A 25,240-nucleotide genomic window follows, 5' to 3' on the forward strand; every position below is an offset into this window, starting at 1 on the left:
CCATCAGGCAGGAGTATTGCTGTTGGAGCAGATCTGTGCTTAAAGTCCCAGAGGTCCCAGGGGTCCTGTGGCACTCTCTTTGGAGTATGCCAACAGTCTTTCTGAGAACCAGGTCTTGGAAAGAGCGCCAGAATCCATCTCCCTTTCTCAGAAGACTTGGGAACTCCCAGGGTGGGCCCCCGAGCCCCAGCCCTGCCCTCACCTCTTTTACCTGCTCCGGCTGAGTGAGGTCCATGGCCTCTTGCCAATCTTGTAGACTTGGGTGTGGCAGCCACAACTGGGTTAGGAGGACAAGGACAGGTTCCGGGCGGGTCTCCTCTAAGTCCCTGCACTCTCTTCTCACTCCAAAAGAGACACAGCTCCTCCTTGGCTTCTTCCCTCCATCCCCCACCCCCACAGCGCAAGGCTTTGGCTCCCACAGACACATCCTTACAGGCTGGCCTGGGGCAGGTGACTGGACAGCACTGAGGGCAGGATAAACGGAGGCGTGGGCCCAGCAATGCATTTCTCAGCCAATCAGCAGCCTGCCCAGCCGGTGGATTCGGTTACAAGCCCAAGATCACCCCATACTCCTGCCTTTCTCCTCCTCCCGCAGCTCCATTCATTGGCCCCGACAGACACCCAGGGCCTGCTGGGCATTGCTTCCGATCCAACCTCAGCAGCTGCCTCCTGGGTAGCCAAAGGCAGGCATCCAGGGGGCTTTGTCTGACCAGGCTGCCTAGGACAGAATGGGGTTTCTGGGGGTTCTGCTGGGGATGCTGGCTTTCCTAGGGGTTGCCCCTCGGGGCTCCCTCACCCTTCACTGGGACAGCACCTCCTGCTACTTGGTCAAGCCCATCCCTGGTAGCCCTCCAGGCTCCCTGAGCTTCTTGGGCAAAGATGCCCAGGGCCTGGCAATATTCCAGGCCCTCTGGGATGCTCACCACAGGCTGAAGGTATGTATCAGGCAGGATGAATCTGAGCTCATCAGAGCTTTCAGGGCCCTCTGTACTAGTGAGCCCTGGAGGCACTCCTTCATCCACACCCCTGGACCTGAGCTGCAGAGAGCACTGGCCGCTCTGCAGAGCCAGTGGGAGGCCTGTCAAGGGTCCGAGGCTAGTCCTACAGGAGCCAGGGAGAAGCGAGCCACAGGGCAGAGTGGAGCACTTGATGGAGGGCATGGTCGAAAGAAGAGAGGCTGGACCATTCCTGGCACGCTGTGGTGTGGAGTTGGGAACTCTGCTGAGAACTCCTCAGAACTGGGTGAGCCACAGGGTTGTATATGGGGGGGGGGGGGGCGCGCGCAGGAGGGTCGTCCTTAGAGAAGTGCCTACCCTTTGAACCTCAATTGTTTATCTGTAAAATGGGGGCGAACATGAGTAGCTCTTCAAGGCGCACACAAGTGATGTCATGGATGGGAAAGGTCTTACTCAAACCCAGAGCCCTCATGAATCACCATCCAAGGGAGGAGGCAGGTTGGGAGGATCCTGATTCTGCTGGTTCTCAACAGCCTCTACTCATGAGGTACTTTAGTGAAAAGAGCCCCGAAGACCTGGGTTCAGGCTGCACCTCAGCATATTCAAACTGACATTCTTGTAGCTTCAAGTTCTTATCTATAAGATAAAGGGTCACTTCCCCTTTGGGACTGCTGTGAGCTTGGCTTGTGGAAACACCCAGGAAGGGCACTATTGCTTGGGCTGTGGTTGTCTGCTGTGTATCTGCACTCAGCGCTGGTGGAGGACCTGACCTGAGTGGGCCAGGATGGCATCTTGGGCACCCAGTGTCTTGCAGTACCAGAGAACATGTTGCACCCCACCTGTCTGTCATTCCATTACACACACTTTCATAACTTGGAGTTTTATTTGGGTGTGAGCTTGGGAACTCTGTGAGTCAGCTCTCGTTCTGAGGAAGACGTGGCCACATGCTGGCGTGTGGGCTTCCTTGCACTAGGAGGCTGCCCGCCTGCATGGTCTTCTCTGACAGTGTTGGAACGATGAGTGTCGTGTATCCAGAGAACAACTGGCCTGAGGCCACCCATGGGCTGGGATGAGAATGGGGTAAGCTCTGTCTACCATGGCCAGGTAGGCAGAGCTGGTGCGTGGTATCCAGGACCCTGCTCTAGCTGGTTTCCTTGTCTCTCCATGCAGGCATGTTCCAGGGTCCTGACCTCTGCTGCCGGGAACATGACCAATGCCCACAAACCATCTCACCCTTGCAGTACAACTATGGCATCCGAAACTTCCGATTCCACACCATCTCTCACTGCGATTGTGATGCCAGGTTGGCAGCGGAGAGGGGCCCGGGGCTCAGGGGTAGAGCAGAGCTATCCAGACCTTGGGTGTAGGCACTAGGAATCCAGAAAGTTCTAAAGACCAGAAGCTGGGGCCCCTTCCTCTTCCGACCACCCTCAGTGCAGGTGGGCAAAACTCAGGCCCCAGAAAATGAATGCTCAGCTGGTAATGTGGGCTGCAGACGGTGCCAGGAGGCTCTCCGGGGTCCTGGGACCTAAATTTTGCTTCTGCGGCCAGGTTTCAGCAATGTCTGAGGAGCCAGCGTGATTCCATTTCTGACATCATGGGCGTGGCCTTCTTCAACGTGCTGGAGATCCCCTGCTTTGTGCTGAAGGAGCGGGAGGCCTGTGTGGCGTGGCACTGGTGGGGAGGGTATGTGGCTGCCCCACTCGAGTCCTTTCCAAGCCAGCAGGGCGACTGGGGCTCCAAGACCAGGGAGGGAGGAAGGGAGGTTTGTCCTCTAGGAACCATGCATTATTGAGTTTGTCCTTTCTTTAGCGCAGGGCCCGGGGTTTGGACCCTTCTGGGGTATATCATATCCGGGGTTTGGACCCTTCTGGGGTATATCATATCCCACAACCCAGTGGGGTGGGGGATGGGAATGGCAGAGATTTAGCCTCTGTAGAGATGACCCTGGGGGCTTTGGGAACAGGAATTCTGGGTCATCAGTTGCCTCAAATTGCCTCCTTCAGGTGCAGGGCATATGGCTCAGTGCCCCTTGCTCATCTTCAGCCCAGGACCTACTACAATGTCTCCTGGAAGGCTACAGACATCTCACCTACCCCCAGCCCCCAGAGTCCAGCCCCCAGCCAGCACCCCCAGAAGAGGCGCCCACAGCAGACGGAAGCCGGGCACCAAAGCACAGCCACCACCACGGCCTTCCAGACCCCTGCAGTTTCCTCCATGCCTGATATGGTCCCCAGAGCCCAGCCAGGAGTCCCCCATCCAGGCTCTCAGGGTGGCCCAAAACTCCAAGGTGAATTTAAAACCAAGTTTTAGGGAGTGGGGTGAGTGGGTGTTCTTGCCTCTGCACACAAATGTAGGTATTGCTTCTTTTCTTGTTCTAAACACCTCCCAGGGCACCCCAGTTTTCCTCATCAGATCTTGTGATAGCAAGGGACTTCCATGTTCCATAAGTTGGGTCATGCCATGCCCTGTTGAGTCCCTCACCTCTCACAATATTAGCTGATGAAACCTCAACCCTCAGAACCCTCAGGGCCTCTGGATCCTACCCTCAGCTTCACTAACTTCATTTGCTTCCTCAAACGCCGACTGCAAGGGTTAGATGTAGCCGGCTGGATGAACCCAGGGGAGAAGCTTTTGTCTACAGCATGCATGGCCCCGGGTTCCATGCTTAAGCCTGGAAAATACAAAGCCGAAGCCCCCACAGCGTACTCTCACCGCTTGCTTTGGCACACGCTCTCTTCCTGTCGGAAGCCCTCGCTCTCTTCCTCTCCCAGACTCAACTTCGTAGTCTCTATGTCCAGGAAGCCTTCTCTGGGATCTCCAGACAGTAACTGTGCATGGGGTGGGGGGAGTTCATTCTATGTGGGTGACACCCTGGGAACAGAGGGGAGGAGATAAGAGAGGACTGTGTAACCGTACTGGTGTGTCTCCTGGATGGTGGCAGGCACCCGGGGAGGCCTCCCTGGAGGGCCAGGCTCTCTTTATTACCACATCTGCCCCCAGGTGCCCACCGAGTCTGCCGAACCCTCCGACACCTTGACCGGTGTGAACACCAGATCAAGCCTCAGGAAACCAAGTTCCACCTGCTCAACGGTGCCCAGACGCCCCTTTTCCATTGCAATTGCACCCGCCGGTGAGGCCTGCTGGGGGGGTTGGGGCGGGGGCTGCCTGCTGCCAGATTGTGCAGAGGCACCTGGCAAGGTTCTGGCATGGCCTGAGCCTGCATCTGCCTTCAGCCTGGCACGTTTCCTGAGGCTCCACAGCCCACCTGCAGGCACCGACAAGGTTTGGGAGCTCCTGGGAACCACCTGCTTCAAGCTTACCCCCCAACTCGACTGTGCTGAAGACAAAGGGTGAGCCATGGCAGAGCCAGGAGGGGTGGGGGGGGCCTTTGCCAAGGGCTGGGTTTGCCTACATAGAGACCAATTGTGTGCCTGGGACAAGAGGCCGGGGAAAGGGTCAGAGGGCCTCTGAGCTCCATCCTTCGGACTCACGCTGCCCCGGGCCCAGCTCTGCCGCAGGCCTGGGTGGGTGGGGGATGTGTGTGTGTGGGCCTGGGCTCTGAGATTTAATTCTCGTATATCCGTGATAAGCTGATTCACCTTTGCAATCCTCTACTACTGCCTCGTCTGTAGAATGGCTACAGGAAACCCAGGTGGGGGGTGCATGCCTGTAGTCCCAGGACTTGGAAAGCCAAGGCAGGAGAATGTACTCTGAGGCCCAGCTGGGATAGATAGAGAGCAATTTTAAGACCAGTCTAGGATGCACAGAGAGATCCTGTCTCAAACAAACAAAAACAAAAAGATGGCACAAGACAAGGAAATAGTGGATGTGCCGTACATAGCTCAAGACCTGCTGGATACGGAGTGGGGAAACTGAGGCTCAATTGCTGGCTTCAATATGGAACCTAGGCCTCTGGGTACCAGCCCAGGTTCATTCTGCCTCATCTGGGAATAGCCAGGCCCTCTCTGGCTTTGCTGGTGACCCTGGCCTCACACCTGTTCCTCTCTGGGCCTTGGTTCCATTTTCACAGCAGGGTGGGATTCTGCTGGCCTTGACCCCTTCTCTCCCCACAGCTGTTCCAGAGACCACAGGGCCATCAAGGTGTCAGCTCGGCACCTGCAGAGGCTGCAGCAGAAACTGCTCCACTTCTGGGACAAAGGCACAGATGGGACGCTGGCCTGGCCGCTGGAGTCTTCAGCGACCTCCAGGTCATTCTACAGCCAGTGTCTGCAACTAACCCCAGCAATCTGGAGAGCCGCTGGACAGAAGAAAGTCCGGAGCTCGTGACCTCAGGCTAGCAGCCTGGGCGCCAGCCTGGACCGCCTTCCTGGCTTTGCTGTGTTCTGAGAGGAACAGCACGGCCCTCGTGTACAGCAGGAGGCCCGAATGCTGGGCCACACCTGCTGGGCCGGAGGACCTGGAGCTGGCGCTACAACTCCTGGGCCTGTGTTCCGGGGGCTCTTTCTGAAGCCTCGGGTTTAGACCTTGCCAGGTAACATCATACACAGGTGGAAAGGGGGTACCAGAAGCAGGTACCTGACTGTCCCTGTTGCAAAAGGAACATGTCTTGAGACCTGCCTTGGGGAGCCTCAGCACCTGGCTGTGAGGCCTAGAGCTGTAGGTGGGAAAACAGGGCTCCAGCAGAAATACCCAGATGTGAATCCAGCATGGGGAGCATGGGGAGCATGCTCACAACTCTCCTCACTGGAGACCCCGTCTTTTAATAGCTTCTGGGCCCTTCCTAGCCTGAACTAATATTTCTGCTCTAACTCTCAATTGAAATCTCTTCTGTGCCCTTGAGGAGTTAGGACAAAGGATCTCCTTTCTCCACTCTGAGCCTCAGTTTCCTCCTCTGAAGAGAGGAGGGGTTTTGTTTGTTTTGTTTTTTGTCTGAGCCAGGGTTTAATTGTAGCCCAGGCTGGCTCTGGCTATGTACACGAGTATAACCTTGGACTTCTGATTCACCTTCCTCTACCTCCAAGGGCTGGGATTACAAGACGAAGCCATCACACCAAGTTTTATGTGGTACTGGGGATGGAACCCAGGGGTTCAACCTGGGGTTGCTAGGCAAGCATGCAACCAACTTAGTTACACCCCCAGCCTGAAAAGTGGAGCTGTAAACACGAACTACCTCGTAGGGTTGCTGAGGAGTAAGTGAATTAATAAACACATACACAACCAGTAAGCATTCTCTTCCTTTAGTCCATAGCCAGACTGAGTTTTGTTGTCTGCTCTTGAGATGCTGGCAAGACCTCTTGGAGGCTTCAGTTTGCCCATCTGTGAAATGGGTCTAAGAATGGCACTGAGCACTCAGGATCATGGTGGAGATGAAAGGAAATGGCATGTTTCCATACACAGCTGGTGCCTAATATATGTTAGTTCTATCACTCCCTCACATCTTTAATTCCTACCACCCTCCACCTGCAGACTACTCACAAGTCAGGAAGGAGCCAGGAGTGAAGCTGGAGAATTTAATTCCTAATGGATAACCTCCAAGATCAGAACATCTGCCAGAGTTTCCCCCCCACCATCCCAGATGGGGGCCCAGGCGAGGCTTTGCCGATTGTCACAGTTGAGGTGGTGCCAGGACTGAGTTTGGGGAGCCCCAGTTGGCCACTCCTGGCCAGGACAGAGTGGCAGGTGTGGTTGAGGGCTGGAGCAGCAGCGAGAGAGAGGCAGGCAGGCTTGTGGAAGATAGGGGCAGAGCGAGGCTGTCCAGGCCCATCTGCCTACTCACGTCAGGGCCCCAAGCCTCCTTCCTCTAGCCCCAGTCGGCCCTGGGGGCTGGGGGACAGGCTGTTCGGGTCAGGGGCCTCCCGGTCAGGTCCCCAGGAGCCTCCACCACCAGGGTCGACGGTCTCCAGTCGCAGGGCTGGAAGCAGGCCCAGGCTTCGAGGCACAGCGGGTGGGAAGGCCCAGGGCCCAGGCAGCCCAGAGGGCCCCTCCTCACTGCTACCTCGGCTGCTACTGCTGTGACCCCTGTCAGGGGCTACCCGAGGCAGCTGGCGGCTCTGGGGTGAGGGGCTACGGCTGCCACCCCGGCGGCGTTCACGGGAGGAAGGACGGAGAGCGAGACTCGGGAAGCGGGCTAGGCCAGGGCTGCGGCTGCGGTGTCTCTTGGACTTGCCAGGGCTGGGGCTGCGGGACTTGGGTGCGAGAAGCTCCAGAGTGCTGTCGTCCTCGCCCTCGGAGCTGGTGCCTGAGCTGTCGGTGGTGCTGCTGGCTGATGCTGAGGTAGGCAGGGAGATCTGGAGAGAACATTAGCCACTTGGGGCAATCCCGCTCTCTGAGCCTGCCCACTTCCTCCCTCCGTGTTGGCAGACCCAGAGAGGTTGGGCTGCCGGTCTGAGATCACAGAGCAGAACACAGAAGATGCAACATTTGACCAGGACTTCTTTGAGGTGCCCTGGCCCTAGAGTCTGATCTGTTTACCTGAAAGGGTTCAGTGACGCCAATGAGGATGCTGTGGTGGTGGCTATAGTAACCCAGGATGAAGTCTCCATGGCCCTTGGGCAGCGATTCCTCACTGAAGGTCACCTGGTGGGCACAGGGGTAGAGGCCCAAGCTGGGGCCAAGGGGTAGCCTCAGGACCCCCTCCCCCAAGCAGAATCCTGGTGTCTCCAGGGCAACGGGGCCTTCTTCCAACCCTCCTCTCCTTGTAAATACCTGATAGATATTCCCATCTACGTCTTCATGTTTGGCCCAGACATAAGCCACGTAATCCTTGCAGTGGCGGAAACCCACCTAGGAAAAGAGGAACCAGGGTTGGGACACCCTAATGCCAGCAGCCTCCCAGCAGAGCATCAAACATGCGACAAGCCAGTGATACTCCAGGGGGTTGCTGCAGGCCCCCTCCTTCCTTGAGAGCCCCGGACTCTTGTCCTTCTCACCCGGTACAAGCCGATCCAGTCCCAGGAACTCCGAGCAAACACTGTTTCCATGCGGTACCTCACCACAGCCTGCTCCGGCCGGGCCCATTCATCGGCCACCTCCAGCCGTACCAAAGGCACATCATCCCTGTAGGCAAACTGCCCAAGCAAGGCAGGGACAGAGGACAATGTCAAAGGAAACCCGGGAGCATCTCACATACCTAGGGCTCTTGGGTAGTGACTCATGCTTGTAATGACGGTATTACTGGAGGCCGAGGCAAGAGGATTTATAGTTTGAAGACAGCCTGGGCAACACAGCACGCTCTAGGCCAGAATGGGCTATATGGTGAAACACTGTTCCAAAAACCTGGTAAAAACCAACCAAACCCAAACAAACAAAAAGTCCTGCCTTCATTCTGGGCCCCCTTTTATCCTTAGCTTTCTTAGGAAGCGAGTGGAACACAGCTCTGAAGTCAGCCAGTTTTAGATTTGGCCTTGGCTCAGCCATTGTTAGATTATACAATGGGTTACTTCCTCCGCTTTTCTGAACGGCAGGCCCTTGTCTATAAACTCAGAGGCCCTTGTCTAGTTTTAATTTTTTTTAAAATTTTGTGTTATGTGTATGAGTGTTTCGCCTGCATGTGTGTCTGCACAACATGTGTGTGCCTGGTGCCTGAACCTGGAGTTACAGATGGTTGTAAGCTGCCATGTCGGTGCTGGGAATTGAACCTGGTTCCTCTGAAAGAGCTGCTAATGAATGCTCTTAACCACTAAGCCCTCTCCAGCGTTCAAGGCTCTTTCTTGTTTTATACCTGGGACTGTACTACTGATTCCCTGAAACACAATTTGTAACATATTCCTCAAACTGCTTAGGTGCTCACTAAATAATTTGCCTAAATGCTAGCAAGGGAGAGAGGTAAAGTCCTGTGGTACATGAGATTCTGGGAGAAGCTCCGTTTCCTGGAGCCAACAAAAGCCCAGAAATGGGTGGTTGGCGACCTCAGTTCATTTTCCTGTTCTGTCACTAAATTGCTGTGTGACCTCAGACAAGGCCCTAGCCGTCCCCAAACTCCGTTTTCCCATCTGAATTTTACTATTAAGCGCCCACTAGTAGCGGCCTTTGTCATCAGTCCATGAAGACAAATTATAATCATGAGTGTTTTCCCCTAGGACCAGCCAGGACAACCAGGAGAGTCACCTGGATAGGTGGAGTTTTTGCATTGGCAAGCAGCCGGAGTACTGGCCACCTGTGTCCCTAAGAAAGAGCTCAGGTGGTGCCAGCCTCAGGCCTTTGTCTGGTCCCTGTTGATCTGGTTTCAGGTTTCCTTCCCTCAGCCTCTGAGCCTAGCTGTTCCAGAAGAAACCAGTACATTCTCTCCCTGTCCCAGGTTCCTAACAGAAGGGCAGGCTGAAATGTGCTCCAATGTTTTACAAGGTCAAATTCCTTCAGAGGCATAGTGGTCCATGTCCATAACCTTAGCACTTAGGTGGAGGCTGGTGAATCAGATTCTAGGATGTCCTTGGTTGGAGGCCAGACCAGGCTATAAGAGACTGTGCTCAAAAGGACAAGAAAAATAAAACAAATAAACAAACAAATCCCCAACCAACTAAAAAACAAGTCCTGTGAGATGGCTCAGTGCATAAAGACGATTTATCCTCAGGATGACCTGAGTTAGTCCTTGGAATGCACATTTGGGAAGAGAGAACCAACTCCCTAAAGTTGTCCTCCGACCTCTTCCAGGGAGCACACACCTATACACATAAGCAAATGTAATTAAAGAAAAAAAAATCAGCCGGGCGGTGGTGGCGCACGCCTTTAATCCCAGCACTCGGGAGGCAGAGCCAGGCGGATCTCTGTGAGTTCGAGGCCAGCCTGGGCTACCAAGTGAGTTCCAGGAAAGGCGCAAAGCTACACAGAGAAACCCTGTCTCGAAAAACCAAAAAAAAAAAAAAGAAAAAAAAAAAGAAAAAAAAAATCAAAGCAAGGGGCTTGAGAAATAAATGGCTCAGTGGTTAAGAGTACTGTCTGCTCTTCCAGAGGACCTAGGTTCAATTCCCAGCACCCAGATGGCGACTCACAACCGTCTAGTTTCAGAGGATCTAATGCCTCTTCTGGCCTCCACAGGTACCAGGTACACAGAAACACACACAATCAAAACACCCATATGCATAAAATAAATAAAGAGCCTCAGTTTCTCCCAACAGTAAAATAGGGAGGAGACTCTGGACATTTCAGAGCCTAAGGCATTCAGGGGTGATGTATGTAAAGTGCCATGTACACAGTCTAAAATGTAGAAGATGTCTGGTAGGTAATTTGGGGTTTTGTTTTTGAGACAGAGTCTCAGTGTATTTCAGGGAGGCCTGAAACTCACTGTATAATTCAGACTGGCTTTGAACTTGAAATTCTTCTGCCCCAGCCTGTAAAATACTGTAATTAGAGAAATTTGCCACCGTGTTTGGTTCAATTGGTAATTTTTATTGTTGTTTGACCCCGGGGTCTCACTATGTGGCCCAGGCTGGCCTTGAACTCTTGATCCATCTGCTTCACTATTCTGAATCCTGAAATTACAGGTGTAGGCCACCAGCCCCAGCTTTCACCAGCTTTTTAAAAAGTTATTTTCTTTTTCTTTTAGTTCTTTTTGCAATGCTGGGATTGAACCTGGTGCCTTGCCCATGCTGGGGAAATGCTCTGCCACTGAGCTGCATCTCAAGCCCCAGGAAACATTTTTTCCCTATCCACCACAGGAAGGATGTGTGTGGCAGAAGTGCTGAGAGCCTCCAGGTGAGGTCTCTGATTCAGGGTGTGGTGGCACATGCCTGTAATCCTAACACTTGGGAATCCGAGGTAGGAGGGTCATGAGCTTGAAGGAGCCTAACACAAAGCAAGAAACGATCTAAAAACAACAAAGACAAAAGCTCCCCCCCCCCATCCGTGTCCCAGAGTTCACAGGAGGCCAGGCTTGGGCTGATTGCCATCCCCAGCTAAAGTAGTGGCCGATTGATCACGTGACAAAGTTACCAAGGGAAACATTCTTTGGCCTGCAGGGCTCCTTCTTATCAGACCAAGAAATCCAGAATACACAGCTTAGGTTTCAAGGTTGGAAACATGGGATCTACCCTGGTCTGTTTCTGCCACCAAACCTTTATGTGACTTGGGGCACACAACCATCTTGGTAGGCACCTAAGGTTACTCTAAAGTAAATCATAGAGTTAGACTACATCACCTGCCAAACAGCTTCTAAGACTATGGAACTGCTGTCTTTTACGTTGGCAACTAGGAACCTCAGCTTTAAACACAATAAAGTCATCCCTGAGCATCCCAGTGTGTTTGGTTTCCCGGATAGACACTAAAACCCAAGGATGCTGATGTGCCTCATGTAAAACAGTATATAGTATGTGCATGTAACTTGTACATCCCTCTATATATTTTAAATTCTTTCTAGAATACTTATGATACTTATATAATATATATAATAGCATAATATGCAAATGGCATGGAGGTAGTTGTTTCACTGTACTATTTAAGGAAAACGACAAGAAAAAGTATATATGTTCAATATAGGCACATGTTTTAAAACAATATTTTAAAATTTAAAAAAAAATTTTTTGTGTGTGTGTGTGTTTGTGTGTGTGTGTGTGTGTGTGTGTGTGTGTGTGTGTGTGTAAGGGGGGACCCACACAAGCTAAGGGCATCAGAACTCAAGGATCTGGAGTTATAGGTGATTGCAAGCTGCCCCATTCGGGTACAGGAAACGGAACTTGGGTCCTCTGCAAGAGCAGTAAGTTCTCTTAACTGCTGAGCCGTCTCTCCAGCCCCCCACCCCCACCCCCCGGACACATTTTTCTCCAAATATTTTGATCTGGAGATCTGGAGATGTGGAGACTGTGACCTTAGGCTAAAGTAACTATTTTGAGTTTGATGCTGAGACGGAACCCAGGGCCTTGTACATGGTAAGTAGGCAGGCAGTCTGCTAACCGATAGATCCACAACCTGGCTTTGTTGTTGTTTTTCCTCTCTCTTCTTCCTCATCACTGCCCCACTTCATAATTCCTGTTCTATTGATAAGGTGATAATTATTCAATAAATTAACAATGAATGACTATCACCTGGGCTTTGAGTAAACATTTTGATTTGCTGAGCTTATTCTATATGTGAATTTTTTTTTTTTAATTTTTTTTTGAGACAGGGTCTCATATAACACACAGACTGGCCTCAAATTCACCATGTATCTGAGGCTGATCCTGAACTCTTTTTTTTTTTTTTTTTTTTTTTTTTTTTACTTTTTATTTTTTTTATTTATTTATTATGTACACAGAAGAGGGTACCAGATCTCATTACAGATGGTTGTGAGCCACCATGTGGGTGCTGGGAATTGAACTCAGGGCCTCTGGAAGAGCAGTCGTGCTCTTAACCTCTGAGCCATCTCTCCAGCCCCTGATCCTGAACTCTTGATTCACCTGTTTCCACATTCAAATTTTAACTTGTTGCCTTAAACATTTCTTGGAGGAAGGAAGTCAGTTATAGATAGTGGAAAGATATGAGCTCTGCAGCCAAACTGTCTTGAGTTCAAATACTTCCTTTTCCTCTTACCACTTACTGTGTGGCCCTGAGCAAGGGAGGCTGTGTCCCTGCCACAGTCTCATCTGAAAATGGAAATTATAACCCTACTCCCTCCTTGTCTGAGAAACTGGATGCTGTTAAGGACAGGTTACTTATGGATAGAGGATGCTCAGCTTGGCCAAGCGTCATGAGGGGAGGATGGGCCAGGACTCACCTGCAGAAGGAACTGGGCAGCAACAGGCTTGTGGTCACTGACAGTGTACTCCATGTGGCTGCGGTAGCTGTGCTGGGTCACCTGGAGCCTGTGACTCTCTCGTCCTGAGGGGCTGGGACCTCCACCTGGAGTCTTGACCTTCCACAGAATACGGTCTGTCCAGGCTGGCTTCCGCTTCTTGGCACTGAGAAGGAGAGAACAGCCTGAGTTTCGGGGACTGGGGTGGGGGTGGGGAGGGTCAGAGCACAGTCCCAGCCTTATCTTCTGCCCCGATTCTCACAGGCTCCCTTTCCCTCATCCCACCCCATCTCATGGCTTACCTGGTATCATATTTGTTGGTACCCACATCAAACTTGAAGGTGGGAGCGAAGTTTAGGGGCCCTTCCTGGAAACCTTTCAAGATGGGCCACGTGTTCTTGGCCATGTTGAGCTGTGGGATTCCAGAAAGGCAGAACAACAAACTGCTTGGGCCTTGCAGCATCCAGAGATGGGGCGGGACAGATGAGGGCGAGGGCAGAAAGCTGAGGTGCCGGTGGAGTTCAGGGGTGAGGGAGGGAGAAGAGGAGTCTTACCTGGTCCTTTTCCCAGAGCTGATGGAGTTGGTTGCTGTCTATGGCAAGCTTGACAAAGTGTAGGTCGTAGCTCTCAATTCGGAAGTTCAGGTCCCCAAACCAGAATACAAGGCTGCTCCGGGGTGGAAATGGGGGTCAGTGGGTCCATGGGGTACAAGGGCTCCACCTAGGTCTTTTCTGGTACCTATGCAAGCCCATGGCACTGGTGCCTTTCTTTAGAGGTACCAATGGGTGGGAGCTGCCAGAGCCTTCAGTCAGCCAGGGAACGGAAGAAAATGGGGACGGAGGAGTAAGAGGGTCTAGGGAAATTAGGTTAGGATCCTTAGCAAGAAGGTGCCCCTCAGCAAAGATCCACCTTGCAGGATCCAGCCCTCCCCACCAAACTGCTATCTGCCTCCATTTTCCTGCGGGCAGTATGGGTGGGTCCCTCACACAAGTCTATGGGTCACCTCTCCACACCCACCCCAACCAACAGTCCGCAAACTCACTTACTCATGATCCAGGATGCCGTGTGCACCTGGTCCCTGGAACTGCTGGAGGCTAAGGATAGTTTGAAAGTTATCCTTGCGCTGCTCCGCCTTGTCCATGTGTGCTGGCAAGTGGCAGTTTAGGAAGCATAGCATGTGCCCGAAGGCTGCTAGGCGCACACTTACTCCGCCCTTGTTACCCTAGGGGTGAGGTGTGACAGGTCATGGGCCCCCGACCTGGGCCAGGAGGAGAGTCACTGGGCTGGGCATAAGAGCAAGTGAGGAGCAGAGGAGGCTTAAGCTTAGGAGGGGATGGGTTCTAAGGAAAGGAACAGCATGCTGGGACAGGGAAGGGACAGACAAGGGGTGCAGTCTGAGGGAATGGACGTAGTGATGAGTGGTGTTTGGGTTGGGTTGGGTCTCAGGGTGAAGGATGCAAGCGTGAAGGGGGGATCTTGCAGACCACACTCACCCAGTAGCCACCCAGACCAGTCCTCGTACAGTCCGTCTGCACGTCCCGCAGGAAAGGCAGGTGGTAGTACTTGGCGAACAGCAGCAGGATGACGCCCTGCATCCTCACGGTGCTCACCTGCAGCAGGAGACCTGTTGGGGGACACTCCCCATACAGCTGTCCCCCAGCCTCTGCCTCTGCCTCCGGGCCCCCCACCCCTTCATCTCTAATTCAAAGACCCAGCAGTCCCCTCAGAGACGGGAGCAGGAATCAAAAAGGGTTTCTGCTTCCCACGAGGGTGTCGTCGGTGTCATTACCAGCACGAAGTTGAAGGGACCCAGAGCATCCATGAAGAGCTCGCTCCACTGGTCGGTGAAGAGCGCATCCTTGAGTCGCTTGTTGATCATGGAATTGACTTCTTGCAACCTGGAAGATGAGGGGGAAGGGACCAGCCATCAGACTGGAGGGGTTAGTTCAGAAATTCCTTCTAAAGGTGAGCGTCCAGGAAGGTCAAAATACTCCGGAAGGGACCCACCCACACGGCTCCTCACCCTATGGCAATCATATCTGCACCATCACCGTCGTGGCCACCGCCCAGGTGAAGAAGAGATGTGACGTCATCGGGGGGCATAGCAGTCCCCACGTTCCATGTAACCACAGTGATCCTGGAGGCAGGGGCATGGGTGATTTTACTGCTGGGCACCGGTTCCCCACCCTCCCTCTCGCTCACAGGACTCTCTCTGGAGAGTTAAACAGAGGCAGGTGAAGATCTAAGGGCCCTTAGAAAGGCCCTTCCTGGGAAGATAAACTGAAGGACAGTATCTTCTAGGGTCCCAAAGTGGGCCTAGCAGTGCGTCCCACCCCAGGATCAATTTTTAGGGAGGTAAACTGAGTAAAAATACCGCCCCCCCCCCGAAGAATGGCCAGTTTCTGCTTTCAAGTCCCAGTAACTTTCCACGAGAGAAAGTCCCTCACCGGAATCCAGGGTCACTCTTGCAGGTAGGCTGAGCCGACCAAGAGGAAGATGGTGAGGTGGTGGCGGAGGCTGGGCTCTCTTGTGCCGGTAGGTTAGGGCTTGGGGACCTGCCAGGCCCTACACTCTGAGTGCCAGGTCTTGGGAGTGCCATCTCGGGGGGTGGGGGCACACAGGGAGAGCGGTTCGGGGAGCGGCTGGGGGAGCGGCTGGGAGACCGAGGTGGCTTGGGCAGAGGTGGGGGCACAGTCTGGTTGGAAGGAGCTCCTGGCCTAAAGGTGGGGGACAGAAGTCCAGGGGAGCGGGTGCCGGGCTCTGGAAGGCCTGGGCTCACATCCAAGGGCAGGGTCTGTGGTGGCGGCGGCGGCGGCAGGACGGGATCCTCCGGGCTGTGGCTGTGGCGTGGAGCCTCTGGTCGGGCTCGGAAGGAGGGGGAAAGCCGGGGGTCTGAGGAAGCTTGGGCCCTTGGTGGAGACGTGGCAAGAGTAGCTGCCTGAACTGGAGTCTGGAGACACCCCTCTGCAGGGGGAATGGGCCTGGGGACCACAGCATCCTTCTGTCTAGCTGGCAACTGCCTCTCCGAATGAGGGACAGATGTCACAGATGCTGGAGTCAGGATCCGCTCCTGAGAGGGTGACAGAACAGGACTGGGCACTGGGGAAGGACTGGAGGGGGATTGCAGAGGCTGCTCCTGAGACGCCAGGGCCAGGCTCAGGCCTGAGGCTGCCAGTGCTGGCTTAGGTCCCACGGAGGTGGGTGACAGCTGCTTCTGGTCCCTGGAAGTTGGAGATAGGATGGGCCCCAGGGTGGCTGGAGGCCTTGGCATAGCAGAGGCGGATATTACTAGCTGCCCAAGAGAATTTGGAGCCAGGATGGAGACTGAGGCGGCCGGTGGAGGCTTTGGTCCTGCAGAGGCGGATACCACCAGCTGGCCCACGGACGTTGAAGCCAGGTTGGAGCTGCGGTGGGCTGGAGGTCTTTTCTGTTCTCCAGGGGTAGAGAGTGGAGCTAGGATGGGTCGGGGAGATGCTAAAGCCGGCCTCGGCCCCTCTGAGGGAGGTGGCACAGCTGCTCGTGGTCCCACTGGTGCCAGAGCCAACCTTGGTTCCGAGGGTACTGGGCCTGTGTTCTTTGCTGGAAGCTGAAAACTTGAGCTCACCTTGTAGAGGACAAATCAGTGACTCAGAATGACTTTTACCAAGGGCTCAAGTCTCCACTTCCATATAGACTCCAGCAGCCCCATACAGCTAAGAACAACATATTCCAAGGAAATTCTTCCTGCTTCCTCACTCCAACCTATTCTGCTCTAGGTCAGTTTTTCTCTCTCTCTCAGAAGAGATGGGATACAAAAGCCATGTTTCTATATTAAACTTTAAAGTCCTTTTCACAGATGGGCAGACTAAGACCCTGAATGGACTGAGCAGAGCATGACCCTGAATCTGAAGGCTCTCCTCATCTTCTTGGCTGGCATCGACTCCACCTTGACCAGCTTCCAGGGCAGCTCTCCCTGGAGCCCCTGCAGCCTGGACACCCAAGTCTGTCCCTGTGGGTATGGGGATACAGGGTCCACCCAACTGGGTGCCTTTTCCTCCCCCCACAGTGCCAGTAGCCCTTAGGTGCCCCTCACACACCACCTAGCACTCCCGACCCCTTGGTCACAGCCTTGCCGGTGCAGACCCGTTCCCAGTGCACCATGCGGGGGTCAAGAGCTGGCAACTGAGACTGTCCTCTGCGTTCCCATCCCAGCTCTGTGTGATTTTAGGCAAATGCTCCTCTGCCCACAGCCTGTTTCCCATCTGCTAAACAAGCGACCATAGGAAGGGTCCCTGACCACACTACTTTCTAAGGTGTGTGTGTTCAGGGTGAGCAGCCTGTACTTTTAACCTTAGCACTTCCCAGAACTTCCTGAGTGCTGGAGAGTAAGCCCACCCTCCCGGTGAGTGTGGTCTGCCGCCACGCCTCTCCGTGCCCAGGCTGTGTACCCTCGTATCTGCCGGTCCTCTCCCCACAGGCAGATCGGTGCCCTTTATACCTGATGGGTGGAAGGACAATAGCTCCCCTGCCTTGTCCATCCTGTTTACGATGTTCTCAGTCTCCAGAGGCCAGGAGAACTCGTCCTTTGCCAGGGAGGACAGAAGAAGGTCTACATTCGCCCCAGGGTGGCCCCATCCTGCTCTGGAGACGCAGCTCAGTCCCAGTCTCTGTCCCCGTCCTTCTCGGATCAGAGAACCTGAAACTCTATCTCCATCTCCCTCTGTGAACTCCGCTCTTTGAGGCTGCATTTTGGATACTTTCCTTGGCTCCAAGTGTCCCACTGTGTGCCCCCCTCCCCCCAACCACCATACCGCCTCCAGCACTAACAACTTAGACATCCCAGATGTCACAATTCTAGTCTTCAGACACAAACCCCCTCATTTTGCATTGGCTCAGAGAGGACAAGCAACTTGCCCAAGGTCACACAGCAAAGCTGGAGAACAGCTGGGTCCCCTGACAACCATCCAGAGAGCTTCTGGGGGGTTCCGGCCCATGGTTGATTCCATTTCTCTATGGGCATCCCATCACTGCCCCTCCAGGGTGACCTTTTTGCCCAGTCCCTGGTTGGTGGGCACAGAAAAGTACCAGTCCCTTAGCCACTTAGCTAGGGGCACTAGAGTGCCTGCAGAGTGTGTATGGTGGGGGAGTGTGAGACCTGGGATTAGGAATAGAAGCTAGGGTTTGGGGGCTCTTACCTTTGAGGGTGTCCCAGCTTGCAAAACCCCATGGGGCACTGGCAAGGGTCCCAGGCCAGTCCTGGTACCTGGCCTGGCACTACCACTGCTGCTCTGGCCCTCCATGTCTGCAGCCCCCGGCAGCCCAGCCTGGCTCCCTTGGGTTCTGGCTCCAGCTCCTCAGCTCCCGGGAACCAGTGACGTCACCAGCCATTTCAACCTGCTGAGAATTTAAAGGCACAGGCACCCACTTCCCATATTAAAGGTGGCCAGGGCTAAGTGGCTAGCCTCTAGGAAAACTTCAGGCTGGCTGCTGATGCTGGAATATCTGTGGGTGATATAAGCACCTATCAGGCTGACCCTAATCCCTCCTGGATGATGGAGGAGACCCCCCCTCTTTGCCACACCCTCCAGACAGTAGGCCAGACCCACCCTTCCTCCAGGGAGGGCCACAGACACACCTGCAGGTAAGGTAGGGACAGGTGGTTCAGAGGTCAGCAGCCTCTTCTAGGCCTCAGGAACACCAGAGTCCCTGCCCTGTCGTTTTTTTCCTGACTTCCTGATTAGCTCGGGACTTGGCTTGGCCCCCACCCTTGCCCCATTTTTAAGCCTTGGGTCAGCTCCCCCTCCTCCACCCTATCCCTGTCTGACTTATTCTTCCCATACCCAAACCAGACAGTCAGGCTCCATCCACTGGAGTCTCCTCTCTCTCAAACCCAGCGCCAGCCCCTCCTCTTCTGCAGACATCTCATCGCCCTCAGACGTCCCCACACTCAAGCCTGTCCCAGTCCAGTCTCCCTCTCTCTAGCACTCACTGTGGCTGTGGCTCTGAAAGGCACTTGTCAAGGTCACCCCACGAACCTAAGTGGTCCTCTGCATTTCAGTGGTTAACCCAGGGATCCAACCAACTTGAACCAGTGGGGGAGGTGGGGGAGGAAAACTGGGGAGGGGAGGGGTCCAGCAGTAGGAGAGGGGCTGGGCAGGAGAGGTAAAGAGAGGCCTGCAGAGCTTGGGGAGCTGACACATATTATCACCCCAGCACCAGGGAGGCCAACGTAGGAAGCTTGCTGAGAGTTTGAGGCTAGCCTGAGCTACAGCATGAGTTCAAAGCCAGGCCAATTTGGCATGCATAGGGAGACTTCGCTCAAAAAGCCAAAACCAAAACCAAGCCAAAACTTCACTAGGCTTCCAAACCTTAAAGATCAAGACCCAGAACAGGGCCTGGTGCCCAATAGGTACAGGGGTGTGTTTGATGAATAAATGAATGAATGAATGAATGAATGGAGAAGAATCGAACCTGTAATTTCAGCACTTGTAAGGTATAGACAAGAGAATCAAGAATTCAATGCCATGGTGCTGGAGAGATGGCTCAGCAGTTTAGAGTGTGATTGCTCTTCCAGGGGGCCCAAGTTTGAGTCCTAGAATCCATATCAGGTGATTCACAACTGCCTGTGACTCCAGCTTCAGGGGATTTGATCCTGCGAGTACCCACACACATGACATACACACACATCCACACAGGATGAAAAATAAAAGTTCAGAGTGGGCCGGGTGGCGGCGGCGAATGCCTTTCATCCCAGCACTCGGGAGGCAGAGGCAGGCAGAATTCTGAGTTCGAGGCCAGCCAGGGCTACACAGAGAAACCTTGTCTCGAAAAACCAAAACCAAACAAACAAAAAAAGTTCAGTGTCACCTTTTGCTATAAATACTGAGCCCCCCTGGGCTGTGTGAGACCCTTGGTCAGTAAAAATAAGCAAGTTCAAAAGAAGAGAGAATGGATGAAGAGGTCAGATTCGGCCAGAGATAAACGTGGGCTGTGGGTTTTTGTCCTCTCCACCCTGACTCCTCTCAGCCAAGTTATCCCTGGAATCTGAATTCATCCAGGATTACCAGATCGTACCAAAGATGACTATACCCAGGTCAGGCAGAAAATGTTCAGTCTTTTGTCTGTTTGTGTGCTATTTATTTATTTGTTTGTGTGTGTGGTATATGTACTTAGTGTGTGCCCATGTGTGTGCAGGAGCATGTGCCCAGGTGCACACATGGGGAAGCCAGAAGAGGACCTCAGGTGCCTTGCTCTCTCATTCTCTGTCTTATTCCTTTGAGATGGGGTCTCTCAATCAATCTTGAACTAGTCTGACAGCCGTCAAGTCCCAGCAAGGCCCCCTGTCTCTGCCATGCACCTGCTCCGTGTTAGGGTTTCAGGTGCGCACAACCATGCCCAACTTTTTACATGGGTTCTGGGGATTTGAACTCAGGTCCTCAAGCTTGCACAGCAAGTTCTCTTATCTACTGAGCCATTTCCCTGGCCCAGAACCTTCAGAGTCCTTGTAGGTCAACAGCCATCTCTGCATTTTCTTTAGCCTGGGCCAACTCCTATTTGAAGTTCTTGGGAGCAGATCCTGCAGGCTTTTTCCTGGCTGTATTCGATCTTCCTGTGTATCTGGATCAGCGTCTTTGTACAAAGACTCAGGCCAGTGTAAAGCGTGGGATAGAAAGGTATTTCAAGGGCAACAGAGGAGATGACTGAAATGGTGGATTGGTTGTGCACCTGATGAGGATGGCGGAATCATGGGGCTGATGGCAATAGTAGTGGTGGGGTGGAAGGGATGGATGGTACAGGTGGAGGCCATGGTGGTGAGGATGATGTTGGTGCAGGTGGTGGAGTGCCCCGGCCAGCGGGGTCCTCAACGGGGACCTGAATGGGGGGCCGGCAGATGGGAGGAACAAGAGACACAAAGAATGAGAGCAAGACAGGATGTCTGATCAAGCTCCAACATTTTATTTTCCTCTTAAGGCATATATAGGTGGGGGGCAAAGGAGGGTACAGGCAGGGAGGGGACTTTAATCATGGGTTGTTCGGCCAGCAGGGAATGTTGCCATGTGGATTATCTATCTACCCTTGCCTAACTGCCTAACTGCCTAACTGCAGCGCGGTCACCTGGTTTCTGAGAAGAGGTTCTGGTGCCATGGAGACTTAAGCAAGGCCTCGATCTAGGAAAAGAGGAGAGAAGCCCAAATATGGTGGCATGTGTGTCAAGAGTCACTTAGGCTTATGGCTCCCGTCAGTGGAGGTGCTGATGGCAGATGCAAGTGAGAAGGCACAGGTGGTGGTGAAAGCCATGGACTGCAGGGAGAGTGGCAGTCAGTGGTGATGAGGGTGGTAAGGTGGAGGAGAAGTGGAGCAAGGCGGGAGCATGGCTTTGGCGGGAGCGTGGCATTGGCGGGAGCGTGGCTTTGGCGGGAGCGTGGCATTGGTGGGAGCGTGGCTTTGGCGGGAGCGTGGCTTTGGCGGGAGCGTGGCTTTGGCGGGGGCGTGGCATTGGCGGGGGCGTGGCTTTGGTGGGAGCGTGGCTTTGGCGGGAGCGTGGCTTTGGCGGGAGCGTGGCATTGGTGGGAGCATGGCTTTGGCGGGAGCGTGGCTTTGGCGGGAGTGTGGCTTTGGTGGGAGTGTGGCTTTGGTGGGAGCGTGGCTTTGGCGGGAGCGTGGCTTTGGTGGGAGCGTGGCATTGGTGGGAGCGTGGCTTTGGCGGGAGCGTGGCTTTGGTGGGAGCGTGGCTTTGGCGGGAGCGTGGCTTTGGCGGGAGTGTGGCTTTGGTGGGAGCGTGGCTTTGGCGGGAGTGTGGCTTTGGTGGGAGTGTGGCTTTGGTGGGAGCGCGGCTTTGGTGGGAGCGCGGCTTTGGTGGAAAGGGTGCTGGGAGAATTGGAGGTGAAGATGGGAGTGTGCCGAGGGAGAATGAGCCTGACCGTGGTCACCGTGGTCACCAAGAGGGAAGGGAACCTGGAGCTCACCTTGTCCAGCCCTTCAGCTCCTGCTTTACAGATGGGTAACTAGGATCCTCAGGAGAGCCGGCCTCTGATGTGATCCTGGAGGAGTTTAAGGGTGCAAATTCAGGCCTCCAGGACCAATCCCAGGGCTCAGAAAGGGGTCCCTAGGCCCTTTGAAAGCCATGCAAATATCATGAAATGAATGTCCAGGTTCCTCCTCTGCCAACCAGGATTCCCCATTATCCCTGCTCACTGGGCTCAGAACGCTGCTGGGAACTTTGCTTCTGTCCCTGTCACTGATTTACTTGGGAGGTCACTGAGAGTCCTGATCCGTGTAAGGGAAGTAAAAACACTAGATGCTTCCTGCGTTTGCTGTGATGATTAAACAAGCTATACATCGAAGAAGTTAGCTTGGGGCATGGCACCAGCAAGCTGTTAGTAAAGCTAGTCTGTAGTCATCCCCATCACCATCATCACCATCTGTTCCAGACCACCCATTTAGTGGATATTGAAACTGAGGCCTGGGGTGGTTGTATTCTGGGAAGAGAAAGGAAGGGGAAGGGGGTGGCAGGGGGTGGACCCCTGCTGAAAAGAGAGCTGGTAGGAGCTATATTTGAGCTTCTAGAAGGAATGACTAAGGAGGTTGATAACAGGCTCCGGGGCTCAGGGCGGCAGGCCGGGGGCAGCTGCCAGGGAGAACCGCCCCCCTGGAGACGGCTGTCTTTAGAGGCCCCTCCCGGCTCCGTGCTTTGTCTCACTCTGAGGAATGTGCCAGGCAGAGGTTCAGCTCAACCTGCCACTTTCTGGAAACTTCTCACACTCCCCTTCAGACTGTTGAGGTCAGGGATAGGAAGGGAGAGTCCTGGAGGGGGAGAGTACTCCAGCCCCTCTCCCCATCACCCCGTGAGCCTGCTCAGAAGGTCCCCCCTGTGACAAAGGGAGACGCTGAAGCTCAGGAGAGTACAGGGTGGACAGTGCTCCTCGGGAGGAGGAGAGGGGTAATTCTCCCCTACAGAAGAGGTCACATGACTGTTGCAGCCTTGCTTGGTGGAGGAGTCTGAAGTGACAAGTACAAGAGAAAAGCCTGGGAGCCAGTGGACGGCTGGGGTGTGGGAGAGCCACCTGAGAGAGGATTCAAAATTTGGTTCTGTGCCCTCCTGGCCTTAGAGCTCAGATTAAACACATGAGCCGGCAAAGGAGAGAAGCCTTTTCCTTTTTCCTCCTCCTCTCCCTCACTCCTGACTCTGCCCTTCACCTTCCTCCCTGCATCCCAGATCAGACCCACGGTCAATGAAGTCACACAGTGGCACTATGTGGGAGATGTCTCGAAAGGTCCGGAGGTAAGCACTAGGGAGGATAGAGGATCACTCCTCCTCTGGGGTCCTCATTGGTAACAAGTGGCATGCTATAGATCTGGCTCCTCATTCTCATTTTGTGGGACAGACGGATGTTATCCTCGTTCAAAGGCTGTTACTCCACCCAGGAAATGGACTGGAGGAGGAGTGACTTTCCCAAGGTCACACAGCTGGGACTGAGCTCAGACATCCCTCCTCTCTCTCCTCTGTTCCCCCTCCTCCCAGGCAGCCAGGCACCCGATGTCAGCTGCTCTGAAGTGAGTGGCTATTTTTATTCTGGTGCGAGGGACCTGCAACAGCAGAGCCATGTAGGTTAGAAGACTCTAGGACACCGGCCTCAGCAGGCAAGGAAGTACTTATTGCAGTGACAGGACCCTGCTAAGCTTGCCTGGGGGAACTCTTGTTCCTTGCAGACTGCCCTGTCCTGGGCTCCCGGGTCTCCAAAAAACGTTTTCGTTGGAGGTCAGAGTAAAGCATAGAACCAGAATAAGTTCGTGGCCCTCATCCCATACCCATCGTGAACTCTAACCTTGACATTGACTGAGACTTGATCCCATGCCAAGTCTGACCCTCTACTCCAGCTCTCAAAAGAGCTCTGGCCATCACTTTAGAATTATTCTTTGGCAGGTCACACACTGACCTGATCTAACCTGATAAAAGGCTGATCCCATCTTAAGACCTTCATTCTGGACCCAGACTCAGCCCTGATCCTAAACTAAGCTTTGAACCCCACTCACAGAGTGATTGCTAACCTCAGCTTGGATTAGCTCTCATTTGAGACAAAGTTCTGGCTCTGATATAAGATGAAATACTGGTTTTGGTCCCAGAACCCTGAGCTTAATCATTGACTGGCCCTTGATCTCATAATGAATTCTCACCATGTGTCATGCAAATTCTGTTTATTTTGGTCATAAATGGAGCCCTGAACCTGGTCAAAGTCCAAGTTCTGAGCTTTGTTGTTGACTGAACCATAACCCTGTCATATACTGAGCCTTATTCCTGGCTAAAAACTGAATCCTGACTCCATCCCAGGTTTAGTTCTAAACTTACTGTGCTTTTGTTATTGCTGTTGCTATTGGTGGTGATTATGTATCTATCTATCTATCTATCTATCTATCTATCTATCTATCTATCTATCTATCTATCATCTACCTACCTACCTACCTACCTACTTACCTACCTACCTACCTACCTAATCTATATCCTGAGAAGGCCTCATTATGTAGCCCAGGCTAGTCTTGAAGTTGCGATCCTCTTCCATCTGTCTCCCTCCTCCTCCTTCTCTGAGACAGGGTTTCTCTGTGTATCCCTACCTGTCCTGAAACCCACTTCGTAGACCAAACTGGCCTCGAACTCAGAGATTCTCCTGCCTATGCCTCTGGAGTGCTGGGATTAAAGGTGTGCGCCACCACTGCCTGAATCCTTTCTTAAATCTTTACTTAAACTAAAAACTGCCCCTGACTCTGATGAACCTAAACTCATCACAGACTAAGCTTTGGTCCCAACCTACCCAAGGAAGCTTCTGGCCTAGACTGCACACAGCCCCCAAAGGGGTGTGAGCTGTGAGCAGGGCTCTGTCCTAGAATGTCTTGTGCTGCTGATGCCAGAATGTTCCTGGTATTGTTGTGGCCCTTGTCTCCGTTGCGGGTCCCACTAGCTGGTGGTCAACCCTCAGCAGGCCAAACTGTGGTCCAACAGCCACAGCATCCAGGTTAATGCAAAGAGAGTGGTTTGGTGGCATCTGTCCAGTGAACAAGGAGGGCCCATGGGGCCCTGGGGTTTGGGTGTGTCAGCAGAAAAACCACAGGCTCTGTGGGGCCTCTGGCTGCAGTCACCCTGGGGCCCTCATTAAGACAGATGGGGGGTGGGGTGGGGGGAACTAGTGGGTTATAGTCCATGTTGTTTTGTAAACAAAATTTACTTCTTGTGTTTAGCTGACATAAACTTACAGAAAATACAGAAAAGGGTACAAACGAGGAAAAAAGTTGCCTATAGTTTCAGCCTCCAAGAGATAGCCATTTTTAGTTTTGGATTTCTCCCCTTTTAGATTGTTTTGATCTGGTCAAATCTCTTTGTTTATACCCATTTTATAAACTTGACTGGCTGCGATGTTGGCCCTCATCACATGTGTTACCAGCTACATCTCTCTTAACAGGAACTGGGGATGTGACTGACCTTGTTCCCAGCCTTAGGAATGGGTCAAAATTGGTTATTGCAATGAGACATTCTCATGGCACATGATTGGATCGTGGACAAGCTAATAGGATATAAGACTTTTGCTGGGAAATTGAAAAAAAGGAACTTATTTTCCATCCTGGGAAGTTTGAAAGAAAGGAAGGAGAA

At 53.3% G+C, this 25,240-nt stretch overlaps 2 protein-coding genes across 3 annotated transcripts; one reads left to right on the forward strand and one right to left on the reverse strand.

Annotated features, from left to right (window-relative positions):
* The first annotated feature begins 600 nt into the window (after window positions 1-600).
* On the forward strand, window positions 601-6,141 carry Pla2g3 (phospholipase A2 group III). The gene is made up of 7 exons (XM_006973046.4): window positions 601-1,242; window positions 2,127-2,259; window positions 2,508-2,642; window positions 2,963-3,246; window positions 3,960-4,089; window positions 4,193-4,309; window positions 5,033-6,141. The coding sequence occupies exons 1-7, from the start codon at window positions 729-731 to the stop codon at window positions 5,244-5,246; spliced, it is 1,527 nt and encodes a 508-aa protein (XP_006973108.1). The 5' UTR covers window positions 601-728; the 3' UTR covers window positions 5,247-6,141.
* Window positions 6,142-6,416: 275 nt separating this feature from the next.
* Window positions 6,417-17,958, reverse strand: Inpp5j (inositol polyphosphate-5-phosphatase J). Of its 2 annotated transcripts, none has more exons than XR_001577193.3 (13): window positions 17,796-17,958; window positions 15,069-16,225; window positions 14,645-14,758; window positions 14,411-14,519; window positions 14,115-14,231; window positions 13,668-13,843; window positions 13,176-13,287; window positions 12,924-13,033; window positions 12,604-12,787; window positions 7,850-7,987; window positions 7,626-7,703; window positions 7,392-7,524; window positions 6,417-7,207 (listed from the first exon to the last, which is right to left on the reverse strand). XR_001577193.3 is itself a non-coding variant. In XM_006972919.4 (13 exons), exons 1-13 carry the CDS (start codon window positions 17,898-17,900, stop codon window positions 6,698-6,700), a joined length of 3,015 nt encoding a protein of 1,004 aa, XP_006972981.1. In that variant the 5' UTR covers window positions 17,901-17,958; the 3' UTR covers window positions 6,417-6,697. The 2 variants fall into 2 exon arrangements, 1 of the variants encoding a protein (XP_006972981.1); XM_006972919.4 differs by having other exon boundaries at window positions 7,392-7,496.
* Window positions 17,959-25,240: the final 7,282 nt, after the last annotated feature.

Source organism: Peromyscus maniculatus, chromosome 10 (genome assembly GCF_049852395.1).
Source record: "Peromyscus maniculatus bairdii isolate BWxNUB_F1_BW_parent chromosome 10, HU_Pman_BW_mat_3.1, whole genome shotgun sequence".
NCBI classification, from domain to species: domain Eukaryota; kingdom Metazoa; phylum Chordata; class Mammalia; order Rodentia; family Cricetidae; genus Peromyscus; species Peromyscus maniculatus.